The following is a 25825-nucleotide window of genomic DNA, read 5'->3' on the forward strand; positions in this document are numbered from 1 at the left end:
CACAGAGCGGACACGCATCTTTTGCAAACATCTTTATTAATCTTGTATAAAAATAAGGTCCATGGAAAGTTCCCGGAGCTCAGGGTGGAGCACGAGGTTGCACTTTATAAGTTACAGGCCAGGCTCCGGCTGAGGCTAAGTATGGCTATTAGGGGGTGAGGGGTGCTGCAAGCAGCATTTGGGGGAGCAGCCAGCAATGCTGCACGTCCACCACGCCCCTGCGCTCCCCCATCCCCACACCCACCACCTGGGGTGGGCCCATCTCAGAAGGTGGCAGCGCCAGAGGGGGTCGCCCAGGCCCAGCCGAGCTGAGGGCCACCTTCCTCGTGCCATGGCTTGCCAACCTCCATCCCCCACTGAGTCCATGAGCAGAAACTGCGGGCTAGAGGGAGAGATCCGAGGTGACCTGCAGGGGGGGCCCCGGAGGGCGCCGGCGAGCACTTCTGCGGCCTGTGTCTGAGCGGATGTAGGGCTGATTCCGCAGATCTGGCAGCCAGGAGGAGAGACACTTACCCTTCAGAAGTCTGCCCCTGGGCTAGGACCACAGCTCCAGGGCACAGACCTCAGCCCTGTAGGGGCCGTGTTTATGTTTACCAGACCCTGCTCAAGCACACCCCAGCCATGTGTGGCCCCAGGGAGGACAGCATGACCCAATCCCCTGAGGGCCCCCAGGGTTGCGGGCAGCTTCTGGGGTCAGAGGCCAGGCTACCCAGGTACCTGAGGGCTAGAGAGGGATCTCTTCTCCCAGGCTGGCCTCACAGAGGAGCCTGGATGTCCGCTTGCCGGTGCGGGCCGTGAAGGGCACCGTCTTGAGCACTGACGGTTAGGATGGAGGAGGAGGGAAAGAAAGGGAAAAAAGACAGAAAAAAAAAGCAAGAGGCAGTAAGGCAGCCAGACCCCTAGGGTGGGGGAGGAGGGAGGACAGCATTAGAAGGACAGACAGAGGCCAGGCCAGGCCCAGCCAAAGCCTCACCTGTGATGATATCTTCAATGGCGCCATCACGGTCACTCTCATAGATAAGTGGCTCCTTCTGCTGCTTCCGCTTCAGCTCAGAGATGAGGTCCATCTGCTGCCGCCGGGCCTTGGGTGGTGATGGGGAGGAGGAGTTGGTAATGGAAGGTGTGTAGCTCTAGCTCCAGAATCCCCTCTCCCCAGGCTACCAAACCCTAGAACATCTGCCTGCCTGGTCCCCCACAGCAGGCTGGAGCAGAAGGAAGCCATTCCCATCCCAGGTTCCTGAAGTACCATCCTCACCTTGGGCAAGGTCTATTCATAGAAAGGAGGGTGTGGAAAGGGGCCAGATCTTTGGGATGAGGATCCCTGCAAAGTGCTGAGCTCAGGCACAACTGCCTACCTTGGGTGCTGGGGCTTCCTCTTTGCCCGGGGCGTCGGCACCTGCCTCCTGGGCTACTGCTTCCTTCTTCCACTGTTCCACCTCCTGCTCAGCTTTCTGAGGGGCCAAAGTGGGTCTCCATGAGGAGAGTCTTATCCAACCCTCAGAGAGAAGTGTCCCCTACCCCTCGCACTGCCCAAGTGGAGAGGCCAAAATGCCCACCAGACACACATACCTTGTAGGCCTTGATGAAACGGCTAAAGAGGGAAAAGAACATGGAGGGGGATGTGGTCTTGGGGTTCTCTCCGAAGTACTCTACCACAGATTTGTAGGCCTCCTGTGGGCAACAGCCTGTCAGACCCACCAGCACCCACCCCCAGGAGTTCTGTGTGCCTTTAAGACCCTGGCCACTTCATCCCTGGCCACATCATCTCTGCTCTGCCAGGCAGGTGGACCCCCTGCCTCATCCCCGACTGTGTCCCTGACCCTCCCGGCCTACATCCCCCACCACGGCCTTCTTCTCGGCCTACATCCCCCACCCCAGACTCCCCACCTTCAGCGCTCTTGGCCAGCCCTGGCCCACCTGAGCAGTCTTGCTGTCTGCCAGCAGTTTATCCATGGTGGGCGAGTTGGCCCTCAAGAACTCCTTAAGCACCATGCAGTCGTCCTGCCGCACAAACTCTCGCTGGGTCAACTCCAGGCCTCGCTGGAGGGAACGCACGTCCCCTAGGACGCTGTCCAAGGACACTGAGTGGGAGGGCAGGGCGGTATAGAGGCAGGGAATCAGAGAGGCCACATTCCCATGTCCCCTCCCCAGGGCGGAGCCCCTCACCCCACCCAAGGATGGGATACCTGCACCCCTACCTGACCCTGCCTTGTCCAAAAAGTGTAGGTCACTGTGGAAACCTGTGAGCTGTGGGTACTTCTCAGCAATGACCTTCACTAGGTAGTGCAACAGCGTCTGCTTGCGGTCAGTGGACTTCATCTCCAGCAACTGCATGCAGGCCAGTTGTAAGCCACAGGCCACCAGCTATTCCCCATCCCCCAGGCCAGGGAACCCCGCTTTGTGCCCCTCACCACATCCAGACTCTGGAGCCGGAAGCCATAGGCTGCTCCACGCTTGCTGCTGTTCATGTAGTTGCCAAAGGCCAGGACAATCTGGGAGAGGTAGGGGGGGAGGAGTTCAGCAGGGTGGTGGGGCCCAGGGAACCCCCTGAAGTATGACCTGTGCAAATCAACGTGGCAAAGAGCAAGCCCCACATGCTCAGCCTGCTCAGCCCACACTGCATACCTCCTTGGACCTGTCAGGTCCATGGCCCATGTACATCACGTTTACCTATCTGTGTGCCTGGCACACCTTTTTTTTTTTTTTTAAGATCTTTTTTTTTTTTTTTTTTAATTTTTATTTATGATAGTCACACACACACACAGAGAGGCAGAGACATAGGCAGAGGGAGAAGCAGGCTCCATGCACCAGGAGCCCGACGTGGGATTTGATCCCGGGTCTCCAGGATCGTGCCCTGGGCCAAAGGCAGGCGCCAAACCACTGCGCCACCCAGGGATCCCTTAAGATCTTTTAAGTGATCTCTACACCCAACACGAGGCTCGAACCTACAACCCTGAGATCAAAAGTCTCATGCTCAGGGTGCCTGGCTGGCTCAGTTGGAGGATCATGCAACTCTTAATCTTGGGGTCAGGAGTTCAAGCCCTATATTTGGTGCAGAGATTTCTTAAATAAATATGAATAAACTTTAAAAAAAAAAAAAAGTCACATAATAACTGAGCCAGCAAAATGCCCCCTAGCATACCTAATTTTGTCCTCTGCTATTCCTACCCAAAACTTCACTGCTGACCTCTCCTCAGCTGTGGTGTCACAGTCCAAGAGCCATTTCTACTGGGTCCCAGATACTCCACCAGACTCCATTGGGTAGGTGTGGATGCTCTGCTAATCACATGGTGATCCCCAGAGAGGATCCCTCTCACACAACCCAGAACAGGCAAGGAGTCATAGGTGGGCCCTACTTCCCAGACCCTTGCCCTGGGCTCTCACCTCCAGGATCTGGCGGAGTTTGTCAGAGGACTTGATGGACATTGAGGCTGCAATGATGGCATTCAGTTGCTGGGGGTGGGATTGGAGAGGCAAGATAAGTTTGGGGCAGGGTCGGGGCTAGCCCATGGGAGGCTCAAGGACTCCTAAATGCCCCCTGGGAGCCCAGGCTGCTGGCTGCCTTCCGGCCTCCCCAACCCAGAGCACAGCACCCTGCCTGCCCCGCCCACACCGCTCAGCCTGCCCTGCCCACACCGCTCTGCCTGCCCCGCCCACACCGGCATGAGCAGCTGGACAGTATCTGGAAAGTTGCCCAGGAAGGTGAGCGTGGCCATGCGCTCCGGCAGGCGCGGGATGCGGCTGAAGCGTAGCATAAAGCGATCCTCCTCTGACAGCTCCTCCATGGGTCGCTGCTCCTGCTCAAAGCGGGTGATCAGGCTGCGCTCGTACTCCGTGGGCAGGAAGCGGGTCAGCAGTTCCAGGAAGTCCAGGCCAAGGGCCTGTAGGTCATACCTGGTGGAAGGTGGTGGAAGATGGGGTAGTTATCCTTCTACACCCACCAGATCTGGAGGGTAGGACTACCACCTCCCCTCACTTCCTCCACTGAATAAGTGAACTTCAGTATTCGCTATCTGCCAACAGTTCCAAGGACCAAGAGGCAGGACTCAGGGAAGTTGGGGGCTGCGAAGCCTGAGGTCCCTGTCATACATCAGTGACAGAAGCCCAGCTGTAAATGCCTGGGCCTGAGTGCCCACAGCTGGGCAAGGAGGCAGGGAGGAAATGGGAATGTCTCAGTCTGGGCGTGACTCACAATATGGCCTCAGGTTTTTGGGCCTGAAAATGAGAAGCGATTCCCAGCTCTACCCCCCGACCAGGGTTAGCATGAAGCTTGATGGCCTCTGCCTCATAGCTGGGACTCTTTTACCAGATGCCTGATGACCCTGGCCTAGCGAAGGGGCTGGGCTACTCACAAGCACAGGGCAGAGATACTCACATCTCGATGGCCTGGCAGATGCGGTCAGCCCCCAGGTTGCCCTTGCGCAAGGTGATGGCCAGGTTCTTGGCCCGGTTGGCCTCGATGAGGGTAGCCTTGCTGGGGGCCTTCTGGGCTGCCTTACCCTTGAGAGCACTGAGGTCCAGGCTGGGACCCTGGGACTTAGTCTTGAACTGTTCCTCAAAGTCACTCATGTCTAGCTCCTGAGGGCACAGGGAGAGAGGAGGTGGAGCTAGGCGGGCTGGGGTCTGATACCTTCCTGGCTGACCCATCTTTCCAGCCCTGACCACACCACCCGCAGAGAAACAAACCGGTAACCCGGCTTGACCAGAGGCCCTGATGGGAGATACACAGGAAGAGCAGCACCCGACCCTGGGGACCCAGACTCCAAGCCCTTACAGCTGAAGGAAGAACTGAATTGCCAGGGCTAAAAAGGGGAAAGGGAAGGGCATTCCAGGCAGAAGGAACAGCATGAGCAATGGCTGGAGGCAAGAGAACACATCCTTTTTGGAAAATTAAAAGCAGAATTAGGCTAGAGGCGCCTGACTTTGGCTCAGGTCATGATCTCAGGGTTCTGAGACTGAGCCACATGTTGGGCTCCATGCTAAACTTGGAGCCTGCTTAGGATTCTCTGTCTCCTTCTGTCCCCCTCACCCTACCCCACCCGGCTTTCTCTGAGATTAAAAAAAAGAGTTGAAGCCCTAGTTTTCTGTGTGGGTGGTGAGAAAGAAGCTTAAAAGGAAGAGAGAGAGGCCAGACGTGCCCTCAAACAGTGAGGGAAAAAAAGAAAACAGTGAGGGAGTTAGGAAAGCCTCCTGGGGAGTCCAGATATACTGCCTATCAGATACACTAATCCAGTTTAGCTTAACACCCATCCCCAGCCTCCATGCCCTCATCTGTACAAAGGGGTAGAGGAGATGACCTAGCACGATCCAGGCAAGTCCCCTCCTCCTCTGGCACCCACACTGGAAGCTAGGCAGGGCGTACTCACCTGCAGCACCTTCTCATCATTGAGCTCCGTGAAGACCGTGCCTGTGATCTGGCTGGGTTTCAGGGCCACCCAGTTTAGGAGTGGCATTCTGAACTTGGTCTGTATTGGTTTCTTGGCCTTTACTCCTGGGACATAGATGGAGTGGTGAGTGCTAGGGAGATGAGGGTGGGGTGGCTGGAGAGACCCAGGGCCCAGAGAAGCCTGACAGGACAGGCAGGAGGCAAAAGGAGGCCCCCATACACAGGGTCCTGGAGGACACTGAGGTCGGGGCACCTCCATATCTCCCCCCAGCCCTGGATGGGCCACTCACCCGGGCCCATCTCTGGGCCGGACCCTCCAAGAGCATCAGAGGGACCTCCTGGAGGCGGTGGAGGTGGCGGAGGCACTGGTCCATCTGCACCGGGAGGCAGCGGTGGCGGCGGGGGTGGGGGCGGCAAGCCTCCCGGCAGCGGTGGGGGCGGGGGCGGGGGATCCGAGCTGCCAGGGATGGGTGAGGCCAGTGGGGGTGCTGAAGGCGGGGCTTCCTGCTGGGAGGAGGAGCTGGGAAGTGGGGGCGGTGGTGGTGGTGGCGGCGGCGGGGGTGCTGCTCCAGGAGCCGGCTCTGCCGAAGGTAGGAGATCTGAGCCTGGAGAGAACCCAGAACCCAAGAGAGGGGAAAGGGGGTGTCAAGTTCGGGGCCTGGGTGGTCTGCCCCGCCCCTCCCCACACATGCGCACTGAGCCCACGCCTACCGTCCCACCACCACCTGACCACGCCCACAACCCCGAGCCTACCTCTGCCTGCTCTCTCCGCAGAGATGTCCCGGGCTCCCCTTCCAGACCCTGGTTCCCCTGCTCCCACCCCGCCCAGCCTGAAGCTCCTGCGCACCTGGGCTGGGTGAGCCGGTGGGCACTCCTGGAGGAGTCAGGGCATCACTGCCGCTCGGAGTTGCCACGGCGACGGGAAGGATCTCAATGGAGACGGCATCCCCCGGCCCCCGCAGGATGCGGATTAACCCCTTCTCCTCCAGCTCCTCCACCTTCAGCTCTAAGGCCGAGGGCCGCGCCGGCACGGAGGTAGGCACTTTCTCGGGCTCAGGAGGACGCCTGGAGGCGCCCATGGGGGTCGACTCGCTGAAGCGCTCCTGCGAGCCCCGGGGGAGGGGTCAGTGCCTACCAACAGGCCGGGCACAGAGCCCCACCCTCCCGCCGCGGCAGGGGAGGTGTCCCTGCAGAAGCCCCCACGGGTCGGCTCCGGGAAGCCGGGCCCCAGCCTCACCCTCAGGGTCTCCAACTCCTTCCGAGCCTGGCTTAGCTGCTTTTCCAGCTCGGCGATCTTGGCCATGGATTCGTTCTCCGCGTCCCGAAGCTTCTCCGTCAGCTGTGGCACAGCACATGGTGAGCTCCCACCCGCCGCTGGGCACTGGCGCCGCCGCTGAGGGGGCGGCAGCAGGCAGGCCTGCCTCCGGGGCTGGGGGAGGCTTCCGGATGCGCTTAGCACAGGGTGCCTGGCGGGTGGGCTAAGCCTGGAGCCGGAGCCAAGGAGGTGAGATCCTGAGGGCACTGACGTTCTCTCCGGAGGAGGAACCAAGGCACCGCTGAGGAGGGAGGCGGGCGGAGAGGGGCACCGGGCACCTCGTTACACCCAAGCCAGGTTTGGGATCTGAGCGCAGGGAGAGGAGGCGCCTGCCTTCCTCCGAGGTCCAGCACCCAGCGAACACTCATTGAGAAAGACACCACAGGATTCAAGATTTGGATTCAGGTCTAGGTCAGGGGCCCGGCAGACGATTACCCCCTATTCCCACCCAGAACCAATGCCTGAGCCCAGTGGGGGGTGGGGGGGGGCAGGTTCAGGAGCAGCTCTCACCAGGGCCACCTGCTCCTGCAGCTCCTCCATGTGCTCCAGCACAGCATTCTTGGTCTCGGTGTCCTCCAGCAGCGCACCCACATCAAAAACGTTATCCAAGTATGCTTGAATCTGTACCAGCAGCTTGTCACTCTCTGTGAGCCGGAGCCTCTGTCCCCAGACGGAAAGAGCAGGGTGGGGCCCAATGTAAGGGGTCTTTCCAGTATGCACCCCCACCATCAGCATGAGATGGGGCCCGAGCCCCAGCCCGCTTTTTTTATTTTTTATTGTTATAATTCACATGCCATAAAATTCATTATCTTAAAGCATATAATTCAGTAGCTTGTAGTATATTCACAAGGCTGTGTGACCATCACTGCTGTCTAATTCCAGAACATTTTCATCCCTCTAGAAGAACCCCTGTACCTGTTAGCAGTCATTCCCTATTCTCTCCTCCCCCAACTGCTGGCAACTGCCAATCTACCTTCTGCCTCTGTGGACTTACCTCTTCTGGACATTCATATAAAGGAATCATGCAGTATTTGGACTTTTGTGTCTGGTGTCTTTCACTTAGCAAAATGCTCTTGAGGTTTATCCACATGGTAGCAGGTACCAGTACTTCATTCCTTTATATGGCTGACTAATATCCCCTTGTATGGTTGTATGACTCCAGCCAGCTTTTCACCTTTTGGCCTCTAGAAAGCCAATCCCAAATGTCCTGCTCCTCCAAGAAGCGCCCCAAAGGAATCAGGGGACCTGCAGCTTCTCTGCTTAGGCTGGACCAGGAAGCACCAAGACCCTCGGTCTACCTTCCCCAGGGTAAGGAACTCCCCTATGACCTGGGTCCATCCAACATGAGCCAGCTCCCACTTCGGCCCCATATCTCTGTGCTCTCCATTATGTGCTTGAGTCAGAACCTGTCTGAGAATGATGCTCCAAAAGCCAGACCCGGGGTGACCTAGAGCCTGTTCCAATGCCTGCAAGAATAGCTCCAGGGACAGTGGGCCTATTAAGTGGCAGAAAATGTCCTGCCTCATTCTGTTTATAGAGTCATCATTACCTTTATGAGTCTCTTGTTTTATAAATGGGAAAAAATGAGACTCTGAGAGAAGAAGAAACCTATCCAAAGTCACATGGGCTTAGAAGCAGAGTCGGGATTTGAACCAGACCTGCCTGACCTCAATACCCAGGTTGCTAACCACACAGCCCTACTCTGCAGCTGACGAGTGGTTAAGTCCCAGTGAGGGAGATGCAGGGAGTCCCAGTGAGGGGGATGCAGGGCTCACCTCCAAGTACAAGTCCAGGCCCAGGTGGGTGAACTCATATTGCAGGAAGACACGGAAGTTCATGTTCTCCACAGAGTGTACCACGATGTTGATGAATTGCATGCAGGCCACCTGGGGAGCAGAGCCCATGGGCAGGTCTCTGGGCCGGAGTGCTGCATACATTCTGTGCCCCATATACTCCCAAGTCTCTTCTCTTCCCCATTTCTCACTCCATTAACCCAGCTTTGTCCCTACCCATACTCCGCCCCCCCAACCCCCTCCCTCCAGCTTCCCTATCTCTGACATCCACCCTTCCCCCACCCTCAAACCACTCAGTCCTCACAATTCACAGGAGCAGAGCCCAGAAGCCAGATACCCCAGGCCCCTGGCTGCTCCTTACACTGAAGGTGGCCAGGCCCAGCCTGGGCTTCTGAGCTCACCATGAAATCAATGTTGCTGTCTTCTTTCTGGAAATACTCCATCAGCTTCTCGAAGCGGTGCTGCTCCCCACACACCTGGGTGGGGAGAATGGCTGTCACTAGGGCCCAGTGACATACCTCCTAAGCCATTTGTAGCCACCACCTTTGTGCTTCTACAGGCTCCTCCACATTAAATCTGAGTCAGGCCATGTCGCTCTTCCACTCAAAACCTCCCCTCCCCTCCCTCTCCATTTTCCCCAGCCCTCCCTTCACTTACTACACTGGCCACACTGGTATCCTGGCACCTTCCCACCCCAGGGCCTTTGCACCTGCTGTTCCAGCTGCCTGCTGTTCCTGCTCTTAGCCAAGATTGCCACCACACCAAGCCTCTCACTTCCTTCACAGCCTTGCTCAAACTTCACCATCTCCATGAAGCTTCCCTGACCACCCTGCAACCCATTTCTCCTGTCCCTCCAGCGGCCTGGACTCAGTCCTCAGAGTGTTCATCATTTCAGACACATAACCTGCTCATTTTGTATACTGTATATTATTATCTGCCCTCCCTTGCTTTCTTTGTTTCTTTTGCTCACTGATGTATCCCAAGTGCTCAGTTTGTGCCTGATACATAGTAGGCACTCAACAAGTATTCATGAAAGAAATTAATGACCATATACCACCCCTATGCATCATATTCTTATGCATCTACTTAGCCAGAGTCAGCAGACATGTATATATGCAACTCTGAGATGCATGGACCAAGTACACTTTGGATCTGGCCAGGCTGAGGGTCAGAGGTTCAGCAGACCTCCATAGTTGTCCCTGTCACCCCAGACAGTGCCCCTATATGACCTAGCACCTTCCCTCCAAAGCTTCCCCATCCCAGATTATCTTCACCCTGTGCTCCCCAAATGCCCACCCAACACTCCCAGCTGTCCCCAGAAGAGGCCACAATTGCCAGCAACAGGCCTGCAAGCAGCACTAGAGAACAAGCACGTGTTTGGGGTGGGGGGCCTTCAGTACCTCCTTGAAGTTGTCAAAGGCTGCAAGGATGATATCATGCCCTCCCCGCACCAGACACACAGCTGCCAGTAGCTCCAGCACCAGAGCCTTGGTTCTAGGGACAGAAGGGCCAGTTTATTCCTTGAAAGCAGGCCCCTCAACAAGGGTGGGTGTAGGTCTGGCTGGGGGAGAACAGGGCAACTGATGGGGAATAGAGGTGGAATAAGCCTGGTCAGTAGTCCTGAGAACTGGGGACCAGAGTAGACAAAGGGTAAAGTGGCAGGATAATCTAGATGTGGAGAAAGGGGAGGGGCCCGGACCTCACCTTGGGTTCTTATTGTTGAGGCTCAAAGCAATCTCATTGACACAGGCTGGGTGGGTCATGACGAGGCTGAAGCCAGACTAGGGATAGAAAGGAAAGGTCAGCTCCTCCAGGCAGACCCCCAGGACTGCCAGCACTGCTAGCAGTGCCATTGTACTCTGGTCTCTCACTGTCTTCAAGCTTGGGAAGTTCTTTATACCCAACTATAGCCTTTTCTGTGGCTGCCAAAGCCTGGGCCCCCTTTTTAAATAACTTTGTTCAAAAGCCAGTGTCAGGATTCAGCACCTCAGACACAGTGAGCCCTCAAAGGCCTGCTAAGTGAAGGAGCACTTGCCCCACCAGCCACTCCTCCAAACAAAGTAACCCAGAGCTGCTCTCCATGAGGGTGCTGTGTCGAGCCTTCCTTGGTGGGTGTGCCTAGGTCCCCACATTAGTCCCCACCAAAGCTTGGAAGTCACCATGGAAATGCTCTCCACAAGGTGGCGCTCACAGCCCCATGGGCTTCTCTTCCATCTTGGAAGGCCAACTCTGAACTCAGACTCCCTTGGTTCATGCCCCCAGTCATGTCCAGGGTACTCCAGAGGACCTGACCGGAAGGGGACAGGAATCTGGGCTTCCCCTCATGACTCAGTAGCCTCAAGACCCTCAATGGCCCCCATCCCCAGGGTTCTCCAATGGGGAACAGGGTCAGGGGACAGTCAGTCCCTGAACCTCAGCGGCCTAGGCAGCTCCCAGTGAGGACAGGCCCAGCTCCCCAGATCCCACAGTGCCTTGTCCCCACTGACCAACCTGGTAGTTCATGATGGCACGCAAGCACATGATGCACACATGGACGTCATCCTTCTGGCTAACAATGCGAGAATTCCTCAGGGTCTTCCTGCTGTGGGCAGGGGTCAGCCTGGGTGGAGGAGGGAGGGGGCAGCTGGGATTAGAGTCCTACTCCTGGCTTCCCACCCCCACCCCACCCTCAGAAGGCACATTTGGAACATTAGGCCACTGATTCCCATCCACACAATCCAAGAGGCCAGCTGAGGGCAGGAAGACTTCCTTGGTCCTTAGGCCTCAGGCCTGGCATGCTGCAAGGGGGTACGGAGAGGGTCAGGAAGGCAAAGAACCTTAACAGCAACTTGGCATCAAAAGGGTTGCTGTGTTGTGGTAGAGGCCCAAAGAGGGAAGACCACCAAAGCTTGGAAGTCACCACGGAAATGCTCTCCACAAGGTGGCGCTCACAGCCCCATGGGCTTCTCTTCCATCTTGGAAGGCCAACTCTGAACTCAGACTCCTTGGTTCAAATACCAGCTCACCGCTTCTGAGGCAAGTTTATATGTGCCTCAGTTTCCTCACTTGTAAAATAGGAATAGTAATAATAGTACCTTCCTGATCGGGTTTTGGGGACTATGAAATGAGCTTCGAACATTGCCTGATACATAGTAAGTGCTATGAGTGTCCCTGATAATTCTTTGCTAGAAAATATGGGATTTTTTTTCATTGTGGCAGAACTGCCAATCAGGATTTCCACATCAGTGCCTCTTGACAATTTTATCACATTTCCAACAACACTGGGAAGCCCCACCTCCTCCTTCCATCTGCCACATCGTCCTTCTCCTGTCATTGCTCAAATATGTCTGAGTCTTTGTTCATGCTGTTCCTTCCACCTGGAATGCCCCTCCTTGTCCCCATCACTGCCTGTAAAGCCTGTATCCATCTGTGAGACATAAATGCTATCTCTTCTAGAAAACCTTCCTGATGCCCCAGGAAGTAGCCACCTCCCCTTTCAGAGCTCCCAGTCACACCTCCATGATAGCCTGTCATACATTGTCCCCTTCTAGACCAAGGGCTCCCCAGAGCAGGGTGATCTGTCTCCTGAGCACCTGCCACCATGCCTGATGCATAGGAAATGCTAAAAAAAAAAATCTGTTAAATGAATGAATGAATGAATGAATGAGCAAACAAAGAAACATACTGGGAGAGCTTTGGGCTTAATATGAAGTTGGTCCCTTAGACCAAAGTGGGAAGGATGGAAGCCAGGGACCATGTGAGGTCCAGGGGTGTCTCCTTCTCTCTCCCCGCCTCCCAGCAGGATGTCCTGCATTAGGGTGGGGTGGCCTATCCGCAGCAGGTGAACCCAGGGGTGTCAACTGAACACCCTACCCCACCCTCACCCAGGGAGCCAACCAGGCATGCACCTGCCCCCAGGTGGCTACGTACCGGGGAGAGGGGGGGCACCTGGAGGCCGCACAGGAAAGAAGAGGGGGTTAGACAGGTACCAGGGAGGTCTTACCAACCCAGAAACACCGTCCTCATCCCAGACCCACCCAGATTCCAGTTTCTAGATGCCATCCCTGGAAGGCTTCTTAGCACATCCATCTCCCAAGCCCTGCTTGAGGCCCTTACAGTGATCCTCAATGCCAGGCTGCCCCTCCCACCACCCCCTGGTGCCTGGGGTAGGGCTGGGAGGGTGCAGGGGTCTAGGGGTGATGGGACCCACATACTTGATGGTCAGGTGGCGACTCTTGGGCTGTGGAGGCAAGGACGAGGGAGGACCCTTGCTGAGATCTTCCACCGACTGCTCCAGCGGCTTGCTTTTCTCTGCGCCAGGGACCCCATTGTCCGTACTCTCCATGTCATACCTGCAGGGGTTCAAGTGGGGTTGAAGGCCAATGCTACAGGGGCACTTTAGGGAGGGGCGGGGGAAACTGAGGTACCATGCTAGTCAGAGGAGGGGGCCAGGGAATGATGGGACAGACAAGTAAGCCACCCAGGTCCCAGCTGGCCATCCCAGGCCACATCCCTCTCTATCCGTGCAGGTCCTTAGAAAGGGGCATCACCCACTGTGAAGGGTGTGGTGTGTGTGAGCCCAGGGTGGATGCGGCCAGAGGAGTGGATGAAGTACAGGGAAACGTGGACCAGGGCTCTGAGGAGCAGCCTGAGGGCTGGGGCAGGGGGCTTACGTGACGGAGCACTGGGCAAAGGCCAGGTACTCGAGGAGCACATCCAGGCCACGATTCTCCTCGTTGAGGAACTCCTCCACCCACCTGCAGGGCACAGGGCTCCCTGAGTTCCAGCCAGTGGGGAGGTCCTGCCCAGAGTGGGCCCAGAACAGGCACAGCCAGGGCTCCTGCCCTTCCCCTCGCAGGACACCAGCCAGCCCCAACCTCAGAAGAGCCAGTGGCACTAGAGGATGCCAGGGGGCTCAAGCAGGATCCAGAGCCCCACTGTGCCTTGAGGTGTGAGCAGAGAGTAGGCAGAGAGGAGGCAGGGAAGCTGCACTGGACAGCCAACCCAGAAGTGGCCCACGGGCGCAGCCTATGCATGGGGGTTGGGGGGCAAGGAGGTGACAGCGGAGTAGCAAGGGGAAGCCCCAGGAACTACCTGGAGGCAGAGCTCCCCCAGGCTCCAAGATGGAAATCTGAGCCCTTGCTCACCCAATGTGGTTTGTCCTCAGGGAGATCTCCAGCTCCCGCAGCACCTGTGTGGACTCCTGAACTCGCCTCTTAAACTGGGGATCAAGAACAGGAGAGTCTGGTGGGTGAAGCCTGGGGCCTCCCACAGGCCTGCTGAGCCCTGAGGCAGCAGCCAGCAGCCCCTGCCCTCCCCCTACGACTGGCCTTTCACGCTCAGCCTCCCCCACCACCTCCACACACCTGCCTGCAGGATAAGCATTCTCAGGCTCTGCGTAGCCCCATACACACAGACATGTGGCATACACGCACATACACGCACACGCACACAGCCAGCCACAGGGCACATGCACATTCATATATGAAGACCCTGGCCATGCACACACACATATGCATCCATACACAAGCACCCTGGATACACAGATAAGACACCCATGCATTCATACGTGGACACATGAGGTACACACACACACACACCCCACACCTATACATGAACCCAAGGGCACACAACCATATGTGGACACAAAAGTACATAGTATACATACATATCCACACACGGCCACACAGTGTGCACACATGCACGCACACACACAGTACAGTACACACAAGCAGATCTGTGGAAGCACACGCAGGGATGCAGAGGTGCCTGCCCAGGGCCCTCTCAGTCCCCTGGAAACATACACACACACTCATACACAAGCCCACCAAAGAGTTTATTCACATGGTTACTCTGGCTGCCCAGAGCTTAGAAGGGGTGGCGGTGGGGCAGAGAAAAAGGGGGAGACATATACCCCCAAGTTAGACATCCAGTCCGCTGCTACCTTTCGGCTGACCCCACCCGTTTCCACGTAGCTTCTCAGCTTCTGGATGTAGGCCGCTGGAGGGTTCTTGACCTGAAACCGCTCCTGGGAAAATGGAACGGGGTGTCCAGGGAACCAGCCAGAGCTACCTCAGGCTGAAGGACCAGCCCTCGCCCCGGAATCCCTTTCTCAGCTCTGACCCCAGGTCCTAGGCTATCTTAAGACCCCTCTGAAATACCAAAGATCTAACCAAGCCACCTGCCAGGCCACTTTAAAAGACCCCAGTCCCGGACCTCTGCTCCCCACTATGGCCTCACAAGCCACAGCCCTAGCACAGTCCTGAGGGGTAGTTTGGAGGTGTCACTTCTACCCCACACCCCACCCTGGTGGGGGGGCAAGGGGGGTTGGGTAGAGGGTCTCAGACCTGCCAGTAGGTGGCACCTTCCCAGCTCCCCTGCCCTCCCCAGGCTGCACACCTGCCCACCCTGGATCACACACCTGCCTTCCCCAGGTCACACACCTGCCCACCCTGGGCCACACACTAGCCCCGAGCTGCACTGGTAGGTACCTGTGCATGTGTTTGCTCATCTTCCATGCTCAACAGAGCAACCCCTAACTCCCCTGCCTCCCCCAGGACTCCGATAGCCACTCACACAGAGAAGCAGGGGCCATATCAGAGGGCCCTACCCAGAGGAGCTCCCTCCCATCCTTCCCAACCCAGATCCCTCAGCTATGCCCAGCCACCCTCCTCAATATCCCACTTCTCCCAGGCCTCTGAGCCCCCAACCTGAAATGCCAGGTCAATTAGCAGGGATCCCTACCACAGCCCCAAAGCCTCTAGAAGCAGCTCCCCACCCTCCCTCCACAGCCCAGCCTTTACCCCCCAGACTCCTGCACAGCCGGCTCATCCCATTCTGGTCCATTAGCAGGAGCCAAAGGCCCAGCCTTGGCTCCCAGGGGAGGCTCCTTGCTCCCCAACTCCCCACCCCCAGCCTCCCTCCCTCACTGAATCACTGCAGCAGCCAGGCCCCACCCTGGCCCAGCACTGGGAGAGGGGTCTTCCTTGCTACCACGGACAGCAGCCCTAGAAGCTGCAGAGACAGGGCACCCAGTGGGCCATGAAGGTGGCAAACCCAGGTGCCTAACTAAGCTCCAGGAGACAAGGATTCTGGTTCTTGCTCTGCCGCTTGGTTACTGGATACCTTCAGGTTGTTGCTTGGTTGACAGTAGCTCCTCTGGGGCCAAGGAAAAGAAAGACAGGGACCCCGCCCCTTCCTTCACACCTCCCATGAAGTCAAAGATGCCCAACCCTGGGGTTGCCCCCTTTTCCCCAGTCCAGAGCAGGAGGGTCAACAGAGGCTGCTCCAAAAAGCTTAGCAAGGAGGGTGGTGACACGCCCCAGCTGCATTGGCCAGCACCCTGCACTAGCCCCTTGCCAGCTCTTCCGAGGGCAGACCCAGCCCTGCCAGGGACTCATAAGGTCCCTGGGGAGGCCCATGTCCAAGAGATGGAGATCCTAGAGTCTTGAAGATACCCCTAGCCCCCTCTGCAGGTGCTACACAGGCCTCTGGCAGGGTCCCCTCTCCTGCCAGCCCTAGCCTGGCCAGGGCAGGGCACCCTGATGCCAGAAGGGGCCTGGTACCTACCTGGTCACAAATGAGCTCCCACTTCTTCTCGTTGTCATACTGGCTCAGCAGCTGCACTTTGTCCGGTGGCAAGTTCATGCAGTTCTGGGGGAAGGGAGGACAAGGTCAAGACTCTGAGCCCGAGCCCAGTGTGAGGAGCAAGGCATGGGCATTTTCAGAGAAGCCCAAGGGGTCAGCTCCCTAGGAGACCTCATACACAGGACACCTGTCATGTGTCATACACATACACCTGTCACCCTCTCACCTGGGAGATAAGCATCAGCCGATGAGAAAACTGAGGCCCAAAGGTAGAGCACCTTGGCCTAGGCCCCAAAGCTAGAAAGTGACACTGGGATTTGACTCGGAGTCAGCCTGACCCCGGGGCCTGGGCTCTGTCATCCATACACCACCTCCCTGACACATCTGCCATGATGGTAAGAGCGTGGGTTCTCAACCTAACTTCCTGGGGCCTCTGGCTCCTCTGGACTCACTTCCCCATGTGCAATGAGGGGGTATAATCTCTTCTTCCATTTGGGTGGGAAGCTAACAGGATCCACCTCCAGCCAGGCTCAAGTGCAGCCAGGCTCGGACTGGACCCCCTTCCTGCATGCCCCCAAACACCACGTGGACTCTCACTGTAGCCTAGGGCACCAGTGTCTCACAAACACCAGAAAACCTCTTGCAAGCATGGCAATGGCAGTCTCCTCCTCATCCCTCCCTGGCCCCATCCCTCCTCATTACTTCTGGAAGGAGGAGACCGGGACAAGCCAAGGGAACTTGTCAGGCAGGGAATTCCAAGCAGGTGCGTCATGGCTGCAGGGGCCAGGGGGATTCCTGGGGAAGGTCACCCAGCCACAGGAACTGGGGACAGCCGCTGACATGCTAGGTCTGTGGTGCTGGTAGCCCAGGCTGGGACTCCCCTCAAGAGCTAAGAAAGGTCAGCATCACTCTGCCTGGTCCTCCTCCCCCTCACAGGGCAGTTATAGGGTCCTGCCCAGTGCTGCTCGCACTCAGGGATCCCTGCCCCCCACCCCTGGAACTCAACTTGTCTTCCTGATAGACACAGTAGATGATGCCAGTCTACCCCAATTCGGCAAACCTCAGGTTAAAAGAAGATCTACTATGTGTCAGGCCCCAAAAGACAGTTCTTGCCCTCAAGGAGTTCCATCCCTGCTGGGGACGTGGGAGTCCCCAGGGATCCCCAGCCCAGAGTCAAAAGGCCCCTGTCACCAGCTCTGGAGGCTCAGTCTACACGTCCTCAGTCACATGAGCCTGAAAGGAGGCCACAGCTGGAGCACAGAGGGGCCACACCCACCCAAGGCTCCTCAGCCAGCTTCCTCTCTGGGGTGCTGGGCCTAGTTCTGGGGCTCTGGCCAGACCTCACCCCAAAAAAAATCACTGCCTTGGGTCAGTCCCAGACAACAGGAAGCTGGGTGCTCTCAGCCCCCATTGCCCAAGCTTTCCGGCTAGAGCCCCACTTGAGAGGTGAAACTGGCTACCCACCAGGCCCCCCAGGCCAGCTGGCAATGGGGCTACGTCATTCTTCTCCCCATTGTGAAAGCTAGCCCCTGGATTAAGGAAACCGCTGCTGTCTCCTCTGCTGCACTCCCCCAAGCTGCCAATAGCCAGCCCGGCTCGTGCCACCACAGGCCAGACTGCCCAGGCAGGGCCCTTGGAACTGGGGTAAGGCCTCCATTGGACCTGGACCGTTCTGGATCCCTGTCTGTCTGTCTGTCTGTCTGTCTGTCTCTCTCTCTCTCGATCTGTCTCGCTGTCTCTCTCTCTCTCTCTCCTTGTTCTCTCCTGCTCCATCCTCATCCCGCGGGGGGGGGGGGGGGGGCACGGGGCAGAGGGGGGAAGGCCAGGGCAAAGGAGGAAGTGGGGAGGCAGCCAATGCCAGGGAAACTGAGTGCTGGCCAACACAGGAGAGAGGCTGTGGAGGGGAAGGAGAGTGAGGAGTGAGGGGGATGGCTGAGCCCCAGCAACTGAGCCTTCCAGGAGACAGAAGCTTCCTAACATGGGTCTTCCTGGGGCCTCACTGACCCCAGGGCCCTGTCTGGCTCCCTGAACAGCCCCAGTGGCACTTCTAGGAGAAGCAACTAATCATAATAATGATCCTCCACAGATGGGGTACCCGCCATCTCTGCCTGGACGCTCACCACGCCTGGCACCACGCTGAGCCCTCCACTCGGGGGACACCTTCTCTGCCCCAATCACCCCAACCGGCACCAGCAGTCCCATTGTACAGGTGCAAGTACAGATTGACCTGCCCAAGGTTACAAAGCCCGGAAGCCGGGAGCCAGACTGGCTTTGAGCCCAGCGCTGACTCTGAACCCACTCCCACGGGCCACCCCACAGTTATTACTGGGGAGAGGGCAGCCTCTGCTGTGGGGTCCATCATCCCAACAGCGGTCGGTGGAGGGAGGGCACTCCTCCGCCCCTTACCCACCTGGGTGTGCTCAAGCCCCGGGGCTGCGCCAGCCTGCCAGACAGGCTAAATTTAGGCTCAGAAATCAGAAATAGCTCTGACAGCGCTGAGCGCTAATTAGCAGCTGTTCCTCGGCTGTGCCCACCGAGGAGCCAGGGACCCTAAGGAGCGAGGGAGGAAGCAGAGAAAGCCACTCACCCAGGGTGGAGTGACATGCTCCCAGAAACCAGGACCCCAGGCCCAGGGTCCCCAGCAAGGGGGCGGCAGCAGGGGGACAAGCAGCAGGTGGGCTGGCGGGGCCCAAATAGGCGAGTCCAGGTGAGGGGAGGAGAAACACTTGCCTCCTGGGAGGAGACGTAGCTGGAGGAAGAAGCTGCGCTGGCTTCAAGGGACCCAGCTTCTGAGCCCACCTAGCCAACTGTCTCCCAAACCCCTCAGCCTCCTCCTCCATAAAACAGGCACACTTCCCCCCCCCCCCCCCCCGCCCCGCCTTGCAGCTCTCAGAGCTCCTGGAAATACCCAGCAAGAAGCTGTGTTTTGATGTAATAATACTCTTCAGTGATACACACTGTGAAGAGGTGTTTCACAGATTGGGAGTTGGGGGGAGCCCACTGAAGACCCCAAGGTGAGGGATGAGGTGATGAGCAGAAGTGTGTAAGACATCCAGATAACATGGACCAGTCTCTGAGGCTCGCCAAAAATGAGCTGACCTTTCAGCCCCCCATTCCCAGCTGCCCTCGATGCTCTGGGTCAGAGGAAGAGGGGAAAAGATCCATCTTTGAGGGTGTGGCCAAGAAAAGGAGCTGATTCCCCAATCTTTCTATTAGAACATGTGGGGATCATTCTCCATCCCTGCCCCTACCTCTCCAGGCACAAGAGGAACCTCTTGCCTTGCTCCCCCAAGACCAGCCCCTTGCAAGCACAGCCTGACCCATTCTCCCCCAAGTGCTGATATCTGGAGAGGTGTTCCTGGAGGCAGAGGGGCTCCAGTCTGTATTTGGACACAGCCACACCCTCTGGTTTCACTTTCAGCTTAAGCTCAGACTATGTCCCAACCCACCTGCCCACCCTCTCCTCATGACGTCTGGTCCTTTGAGTCCCCAAATGCCCTTAAACTAGAGTTCCAAGCCCAGGCTCAGACCAGCCCTATGGGGGCTCCACAGCCTGATGAGCCCAGAAGCCAGGAGGTGTCCCCCACTTCCTCATCCATCCCTCTTCCACCCACCTTTCCATGGCCTCAACCTTTGGGGGCGGGGTGTGTGTGTGTGTGTGTTTAAGATTTTATTTATTTGTTCATGAGAGACACAGAGAGAGAGACAGAGACACAGGCAGAGGGAGAAGCAAGCTCTTTGCAGGGAGCCCAATGCGGGACTGGATCCTCAGACTGGGATCACTCCCTGAGCTGAAGACATGCTCAACCACTGAGCCACCAGGCATCCCTCAACCTTGGTTTTAGAGCTTTCAGTGTATCTCCAAAAACAATCAATTTTGTCCACGTTTTAAAATTCCAGTATATAGGTTTTTCTGGGGCTGCCATAGGCAATCCCAGACTTAGAGGAGGGCTCTGGGGTGACTGGCCCTGGGATTAGGAGCTAAGAACCCCCAGAAGCTCACAGCTTCTCCTCTCGGGGTGGAACAGTCCCCATGGCAGGGATAAGGACAAGCCAGGTGGAAGCCAGGGCAGCAGGCACTGCCCATTCAATCCACAATGGTTGGGGAATTACAGCAACAATGATAGATATTCCCCAAACGTTCACTCTGCATTAAGTGCAATTCCTAGTGCTTTTTATCTACTGACTCATTTAAACCTCAAAAAAGGGACACCTGGGTGGCTCAGAGCTTAAGCATCTGCCTTCAGCCCAAGGCATGATCCTGGAGTCCCAGGATCGAGTCTCACATCAGGCTCCCTGCATGGAGTCTGCTTCTCCCTCTGCCTGTGTCTCTGTCTCTCTCTCATGAATAAATAAATAAATAAAACATTTAAAAATTTAAAAAAACTCAAAAAGAAGCTTACACAGTAAACACTATTGTGATCCCCATTTCACAAGTGGGAAACTGAGGCACATAGCAAATAAGTCGCTTGCCCAAGCTGAGCTGGCTGGCAAGCAGGTAAGAAGACTCAGTTTCCTTGGAAGAAAGAGCACTGGAGACAGGGAGAAATGTAGGTCCTAAGCCCCCAGGGGTCTTCTGCAGACAGTCTGGCCCCAGTACCCCCATCTGAGGAACCAGGAACAGCCAGCCCCATTTCCTGCCACCCAGCACCCTACGCTTCCTGTTGTTGCCCACACTGAGCTCTTACTCACTGGGGAACCCCCCCCCCAGTACACCGTCTCTCAGAGGGAAGTGGAGGCCTCCCCACCCCCTCCCCATGTGCACACAGCTACCGTTAGCACCACTGCCCCACCCTCCAGGAGAGGTGGGCCCTCCCTCTGGTGGTTTCCGGCCAAGGCAGTTTTCGGTCTAGGCCTCACTGTTGCTGACCTGCGTGATGGCAGCGAGGGCAGCCTGGCCTGTGAGGACTGAAGTTGGTAACCTTGGTTGGTCTCGGTAACGGAGATGGGAAGGGGGGAAAGGCACAGTCTGGAGGGCCTAGAAGGCCTCCAGTATGCAGAGGATCCTATCCACTCCAACATCATCCCCTTCCTCACAGTCGGGGAGAGTTTCTGGAGCACTTGCTCTATGTCAGGGCAAAATCAATCTTTCCACAATCCTAGGAGGCCAGCATATGCCGGTAGCATTCTCTCTCTACATGTGGGGAAAATTGAAGTTCAGAGAGGTTAAGGAGCTTGCTCAAGGTCACACAGGTAATAAGTGGCAAAGACAAAACCCAATTCCCACAACAGAATGACCCCGAAGCTCAGGAAGCTACTCTGCCTTTCCCGTTAATAACCCTTGCCCCTCCCAGAGGCAGGCAGGCCTGAGCCACCTTCCAGGGCTCCATGTTCCCAGGAAAAATGCAGAGGTAGCCCCCAGAGCAGCCCCACCTGCTCCTGCCCATCTCACCCAGGTCCTTGCCAACTGGCCCCAGATGTCCCTGTGAATCATGCCTACCACATCCCTGGGTTTCCGGGGTCAGCACGTGCCAGCCCTGCCTAAGAATGTCAACCCACAGCTCCTGCCCAGCCCAACATCTGCCCACATGGCCACAGCCCCATTGAGATTCTCTGTGTAAGACACCCCACCCCAGAGATAAGAGGTACAGGGCCTGAGTGCCCCTACAGCTACATGTCCCCAACTTCATCTGTCTCATCCCAGAGAAGGGCACCGGCCAACAGAATGGAGTCTACCTCTGCTCTTCAGGGAAGGGGTCCAGATGAAAGCAGGACTCCCAGGATCTGACCTCCCCATATAGCCTCACCAAATGTCTACATCCCTGGGCACATGCTGAGGGCCACCCAGGGTGCAAGGCCCATTGGGCAAACTCGTCTCCAGCTGGTTTGGCCTCCACGTGGATCAGCATCACTCTCAGCCTCAAGCACCACATCCAGGCAACTTCCCCTGGTCCTCGAGTCCCAAGGCTACAGGCTCCTCCCTGACCAGACAAATCAGAGGTGTCCTATGCTCAGCCGCTGTAAGCATGGAACTTCTGGAAGGCCAGGAAAGAGTGCCTTGTTCATCCCAAGCGCCGACCCTTACAGGGAAAAGTCTACAAGGGAGACACAAGCCTTGGGCATGGCATAGGAGAGGTGAGAGCGTGCAGCCTGGCGGGCTAGTTTTCCCACCATGACAGCAGGCCCATGTCGCTGGGCAGCCATCGCTCCTCTGCTGTTGCTAAAGCAGCAGTAGGAAACCCTGGCTCAACCTGCTTTCTCCCCACCTCCATTTTAAGCAGGGGCACCTGTCTCTCTCACAGCCTCCTTGGAACGGTAGCCCCCCACCACCCACCCTTGCATGGGAGAAAGGCCACCATAGGAAAAGGGGGAGCAGGCTCCCTCTCCTACCTGGCTGTGGGCCTTGGTGGGGGTGCCCTCCACCCACAAGATGGGTCCCACAGCCAGGAGCCAAGGACTGGCTATCAGGATCCTATTCCCCACCAGGAACCAAAGGGCTGAGATTAAGCAAAAGGAAGAGGGGCGCCTGGGTGGCTCAGCCGGTTACACGTCTGCCTTCCACTCAGGTGATGATCTCAGGGTCCTGGGATGAAGCCCTACATCGGGCTCCCTGCTCAGTGGGGGAGTCTGTTTCTCCCTCTCTCCAGTCCCCCCTCATGCTTTCTCTATCTCTGTCTCTCTGTCAAATAAATAAATAAAATCTTTTTTAAAAAGAATAGCGAAAGGAAGGGCTTCCCTGGGGCCATGTGACAACATCTGAAGGGGCTATGCTTTTCCCATCAAGAATCAGAGATTCCTGGGGGTGGGGGGCCCATCACTCTCAGCAGTCTGAGGCTCTTCTCCTCTTAGACATTCACTACAGACATGACTCCCCTCTGGCCAGGAGGCAGTGCTGATGGAGGCACGCCCTGCGACACTGGTTGCCAGGCCTGTGGGTTTAGCCAAAGACATAGCCCAGGCAGCTGCAGGCAGGGGCCAAAGCTGTCATGCCAGGGCGGGGCTCATGTCCCTGTTGGTGGGGAGCGAGGGGAGCCAGGTTCTTAGCCGAGCAACCTTGGATGGGTTGTGTTCTGCTCACATAGGACAAGGGACAGGCTGATCCCTCCCCGGAAAGAAGGCCAAGAGTAGAAACACACTGGGGTTTCTGTGGGCTAGGGTGGAAAGCTGAGCCCCAATGGGTGCTGCTGCCCTAGATTTCTACCTAACTCCCCCCTAAGACCCAGCTCTGGCCCTCTGCCTTGCATGCCCCGGTACTCAGGGACTCCCAGTGGCGGTTAGCATCAGACTCAGCCAATCAGAGCTAAGGCCAAAACACAAGCAGGGCAATCAAGAAGTACACATGCATCAAAACCTCACCATTTGACTTTTGGATTTCCCACTGGTCTGAATTATTCACACAGCTCCTCCCCATTAGAATGTGTTTAACTGGGGCCGGTACTTCACCCTGCCAGTCTGTCACACCCCTGTCCACAGACACACAGTTGTGGGGAAAGACAGACTCATATCCCCCACCATCAGCCTGGCCAGAGTCCAGGGATCCACCACCAACTCAGGCTCCCCAGATGGCCCCCCAGAGACCAACTTTCCTCATTCTGCCCCTCCCCCACCTGCTCAGCTCAGCTTTGCCAGGCCATGGGTTTGAGGAAGGGAAAGCAGGTGGACAGATGGGGGTAATCAGCGCCTGGCCAGGTGTGAGGTGTCCCTCAGAGTCTCTCCCTCTCCCCTAATCAAGCAAGGTGCCTTCAAAAGGATAGACCAGACCTCACCCCACCCAAAGCTCCTCCAAACCCCTCCTAGCCTTCCTTCTGGGAGGGGGCAGCCAAGATTTCTAGGAACTCTTATGAGGGGCCATGCAGAGGATCTGGCAAGTACAGTCCAATGACCGGCAAGGGAAGGGAAATGATGCCAAGGAGATGGAGGGGACAAAGAATTGAGCACTGCCACCAGCCAGGCTTGCTCTACTGCCTGTGCCTCCCTTGGGCCTTCACCCTCAGACCTGCAGTGCCAGCCTGCTTAGACTCGGAAGTGCCCCCGGGAAAAAGCATGGCCTCATTCGCCTGTCATCCAGAGTCCAGCAAGGGAGCTGACAGCAGACAGGCCACCAGACAATTAGAGAAGGGAGCCTGGGACAGGGCTGATGTAGGGAGAGGGAAGTGAAAATGAGTGGCCCTTCCCCCTCCCTACTTCTGCCTCCCACCGAGTCTTGGGGAGCCCTGATTTTGCTCTAGAGCCCCTCCCCAAACACATCCTGACTGCTTCCAGGCTCAGCCACAGCTGATGGCTCTCTCCCCAGGGGCCAAGTCTCCAAGACCCCCCCCCTGCCCCCCCCCCCCCCATTCCTCCAGCAGGTGATAGTGGGGAAGGGAGGGGGTGCTCCCAGACTTTTGCACCATACCAAGCCAGAGTGGACCAACCCATCCCGACCCTCCTAACCTTAATCCCTTCAGTGGGCTGGAGGATATGCCCCAGATAATAACCCACAGACAATCTCTCCTGGACATGTAGGGGGTGAGAAACAGACACTCCCCTCCGTCTGCATGATCCGAGAACCCAGCTCCCAGCAGCCCAGGCACCATCGAATTAGGAGCAGACACCTGAATGCAGTCTCCAGCTCCCAGGACATGAAAATGTAACCCTTCCACCTTGGCCCCGAGACACAAGCAGATGCTCCTGACCGCCCGGTGGGTGGGCCTGAGTGCAGTGCGGCAGGGGATGCTCCGGGACCCCTTAGCGTGCTGGGCTCCCAACTTCCTGCAGGACATTTTCGTTGAGACCTTTAGACCCAGGAGCGCTGGGGAAGGGGGTGTCTCGGGGAGGCAGACCCGGCGACTGCAGAACAAAGTTTTGGGGGGAGAGTGCTAAGTCACTCTGAGAAGAAGCCACTGTCATTCCCACGTCCTGTAGGGGCGGCCACCGGGCCGGGATCTCCAAGCGGTACCCGAGCCCCCGGGGGCGGGGACGCGAGCCGAGCCCCTGCCGCCCCCCGCCCGCGCCCCGCGCGCCCGCCGCACTCACCAGAACCCGGCTGAACCTCTCCTCCAGCTCCCCGGCCGCGGGCATCGGCTGCTTGGGCGCCGCGGGCTGCTTGGGGGACGGCGCGGCGGGGCCCGCGGGCTGCTCCGCGCTGCCGGCCGCGTTGCCCATGGTGGTCCCCACCCAGTCGGCCAGGCGCCTCCAGCCTCGGAAATCCAGCTTTCCGGGGCGCGGGGGACGCGGCTCGGGGCCTGGGGGGCGAGCCGGGCGGCGGCGGCGGCGGCGGCGGCGGCGGCGCGCGGGCTCGGCTCGGCGGCGCTCGGCTCAGCGGCGCGCGAGGGCCGGGGCGCGGCGTCCCATCGGGGCGGCCCCGTCCGAGGAGCGGGCGGCGAGCTGCGGGGTGGGGGGAGGAAGTCAGGCTGCCGGCCGCCGGGGCCAGAGGGCTGGGCCGGGGGCAGGAAGCTGCGGCGCGGGCTCCCCCCTCGGCGATTTTCGAACTTCTGCTGCCGCTCCCCGAGCGCGCAAACCGCATTTCGCCGCCGCCGCGACGCACCCGGCCCCCGGGGGGCGGGCTGGAGGGAGGGGGCGGGCGCGGGCCGCGGGCCGGGGGTCCGCCGCCGCCAGGGCGCGGCCGGGAGGGGGCCGCCGCCCCGCTTCACCTGCCGCAGGGGGGGCGGCGGGCGCCGCTTCACCTGCCGGAGCGGGAGGCGGCCGGGGCGAGGCAGAGGCGGCGGCGCGCGCGGCGGCGCCTCCGGGTCCTAGAACCGCATGCTCCCGCTCTCCCGGAGCAGGGGATCGGCGGGGTCGGGGTGAGGCGGGGCGGGGCGGGGGGGGGGGTCACGGCCCGGGGGG

The 25825-nt window shown here is 58.0% G+C and overlaps 1 protein-coding gene and 1 long non-coding RNA gene across 7 annotated transcripts; one reads left to right on the top strand and one right to left on the bottom strand.

The window, feature by feature from the left end:
• Positions 1 to 19: 19 nt before the first annotated feature.
• Positions 20 to 25268, bottom strand: FMNL1 (formin like 1). Of its 6 annotated transcripts, XM_072746982.1 has the most exons (28): positions 25016 to 25268; positions 16043 to 16126; positions 14388 to 14501; positions 13621 to 13694; positions 13147 to 13230; positions 12688 to 12825; positions 12404 to 12421; positions 10985 to 11093; positions 10199 to 10275; positions 9895 to 9988; positions 8896 to 8970; positions 8477 to 8587; positions 7212 to 7361; positions 6624 to 6725; positions 6234 to 6489; positions 5677 to 5991; positions 5367 to 5491; positions 4376 to 4578; positions 3660 to 3894; positions 3385 to 3453; positions 2412 to 2492; positions 2199 to 2328; positions 1918 to 2081; positions 1570 to 1671; positions 1356 to 1451; positions 974 to 1082; positions 718 to 816; positions 20 to 486 (listed from the first exon to the last, which is right to left on the bottom strand). In XM_072746982.1, the coding sequence occupies exons 1-27, from the start codon at positions 25142 to 25144 to the stop codon at positions 725 to 727; spliced, it is 3336 nt and encodes a 1111-aa protein (XP_072603083.1). In that variant the 5' UTR covers positions 25145 to 25268; the 3' UTR covers positions 20 to 486; positions 718 to 724. The 6 variants fall into 6 exon arrangements, with proteins under 6 accessions (XP_072603083.1, XP_072603086.1, XP_072603085.1 ...); XM_072746985.1 differs by lacking the exon at positions 718 to 816 and having other exon boundaries at positions 14418 to 14501; XM_072746984.1 differs by lacking the exon at positions 12404 to 12421.
• LOC112910693 (uncharacterized) lies at positions 5916 to 7737 on the top strand. The gene is made up of 4 exons (XR_011999617.1): positions 5916 to 5976; positions 6161 to 6421; positions 6672 to 6742; positions 7233 to 7737. It is a non-coding gene; the product is annotated as an uncharacterized lncRNA (long non-coding RNA).
• Positions 25269 to 25825: the final 557 nt, after the last annotated feature.

The sequence above is a fragment of the Vulpes vulpes genome, chromosome 2, assembly GCF_048418805.1.
Source record: "Vulpes vulpes isolate BD-2025 chromosome 2, VulVul3, whole genome shotgun sequence".
In the NCBI taxonomy this organism is placed as follows: domain Eukaryota; kingdom Metazoa; phylum Chordata; class Mammalia; order Carnivora; family Canidae; genus Vulpes; species Vulpes vulpes.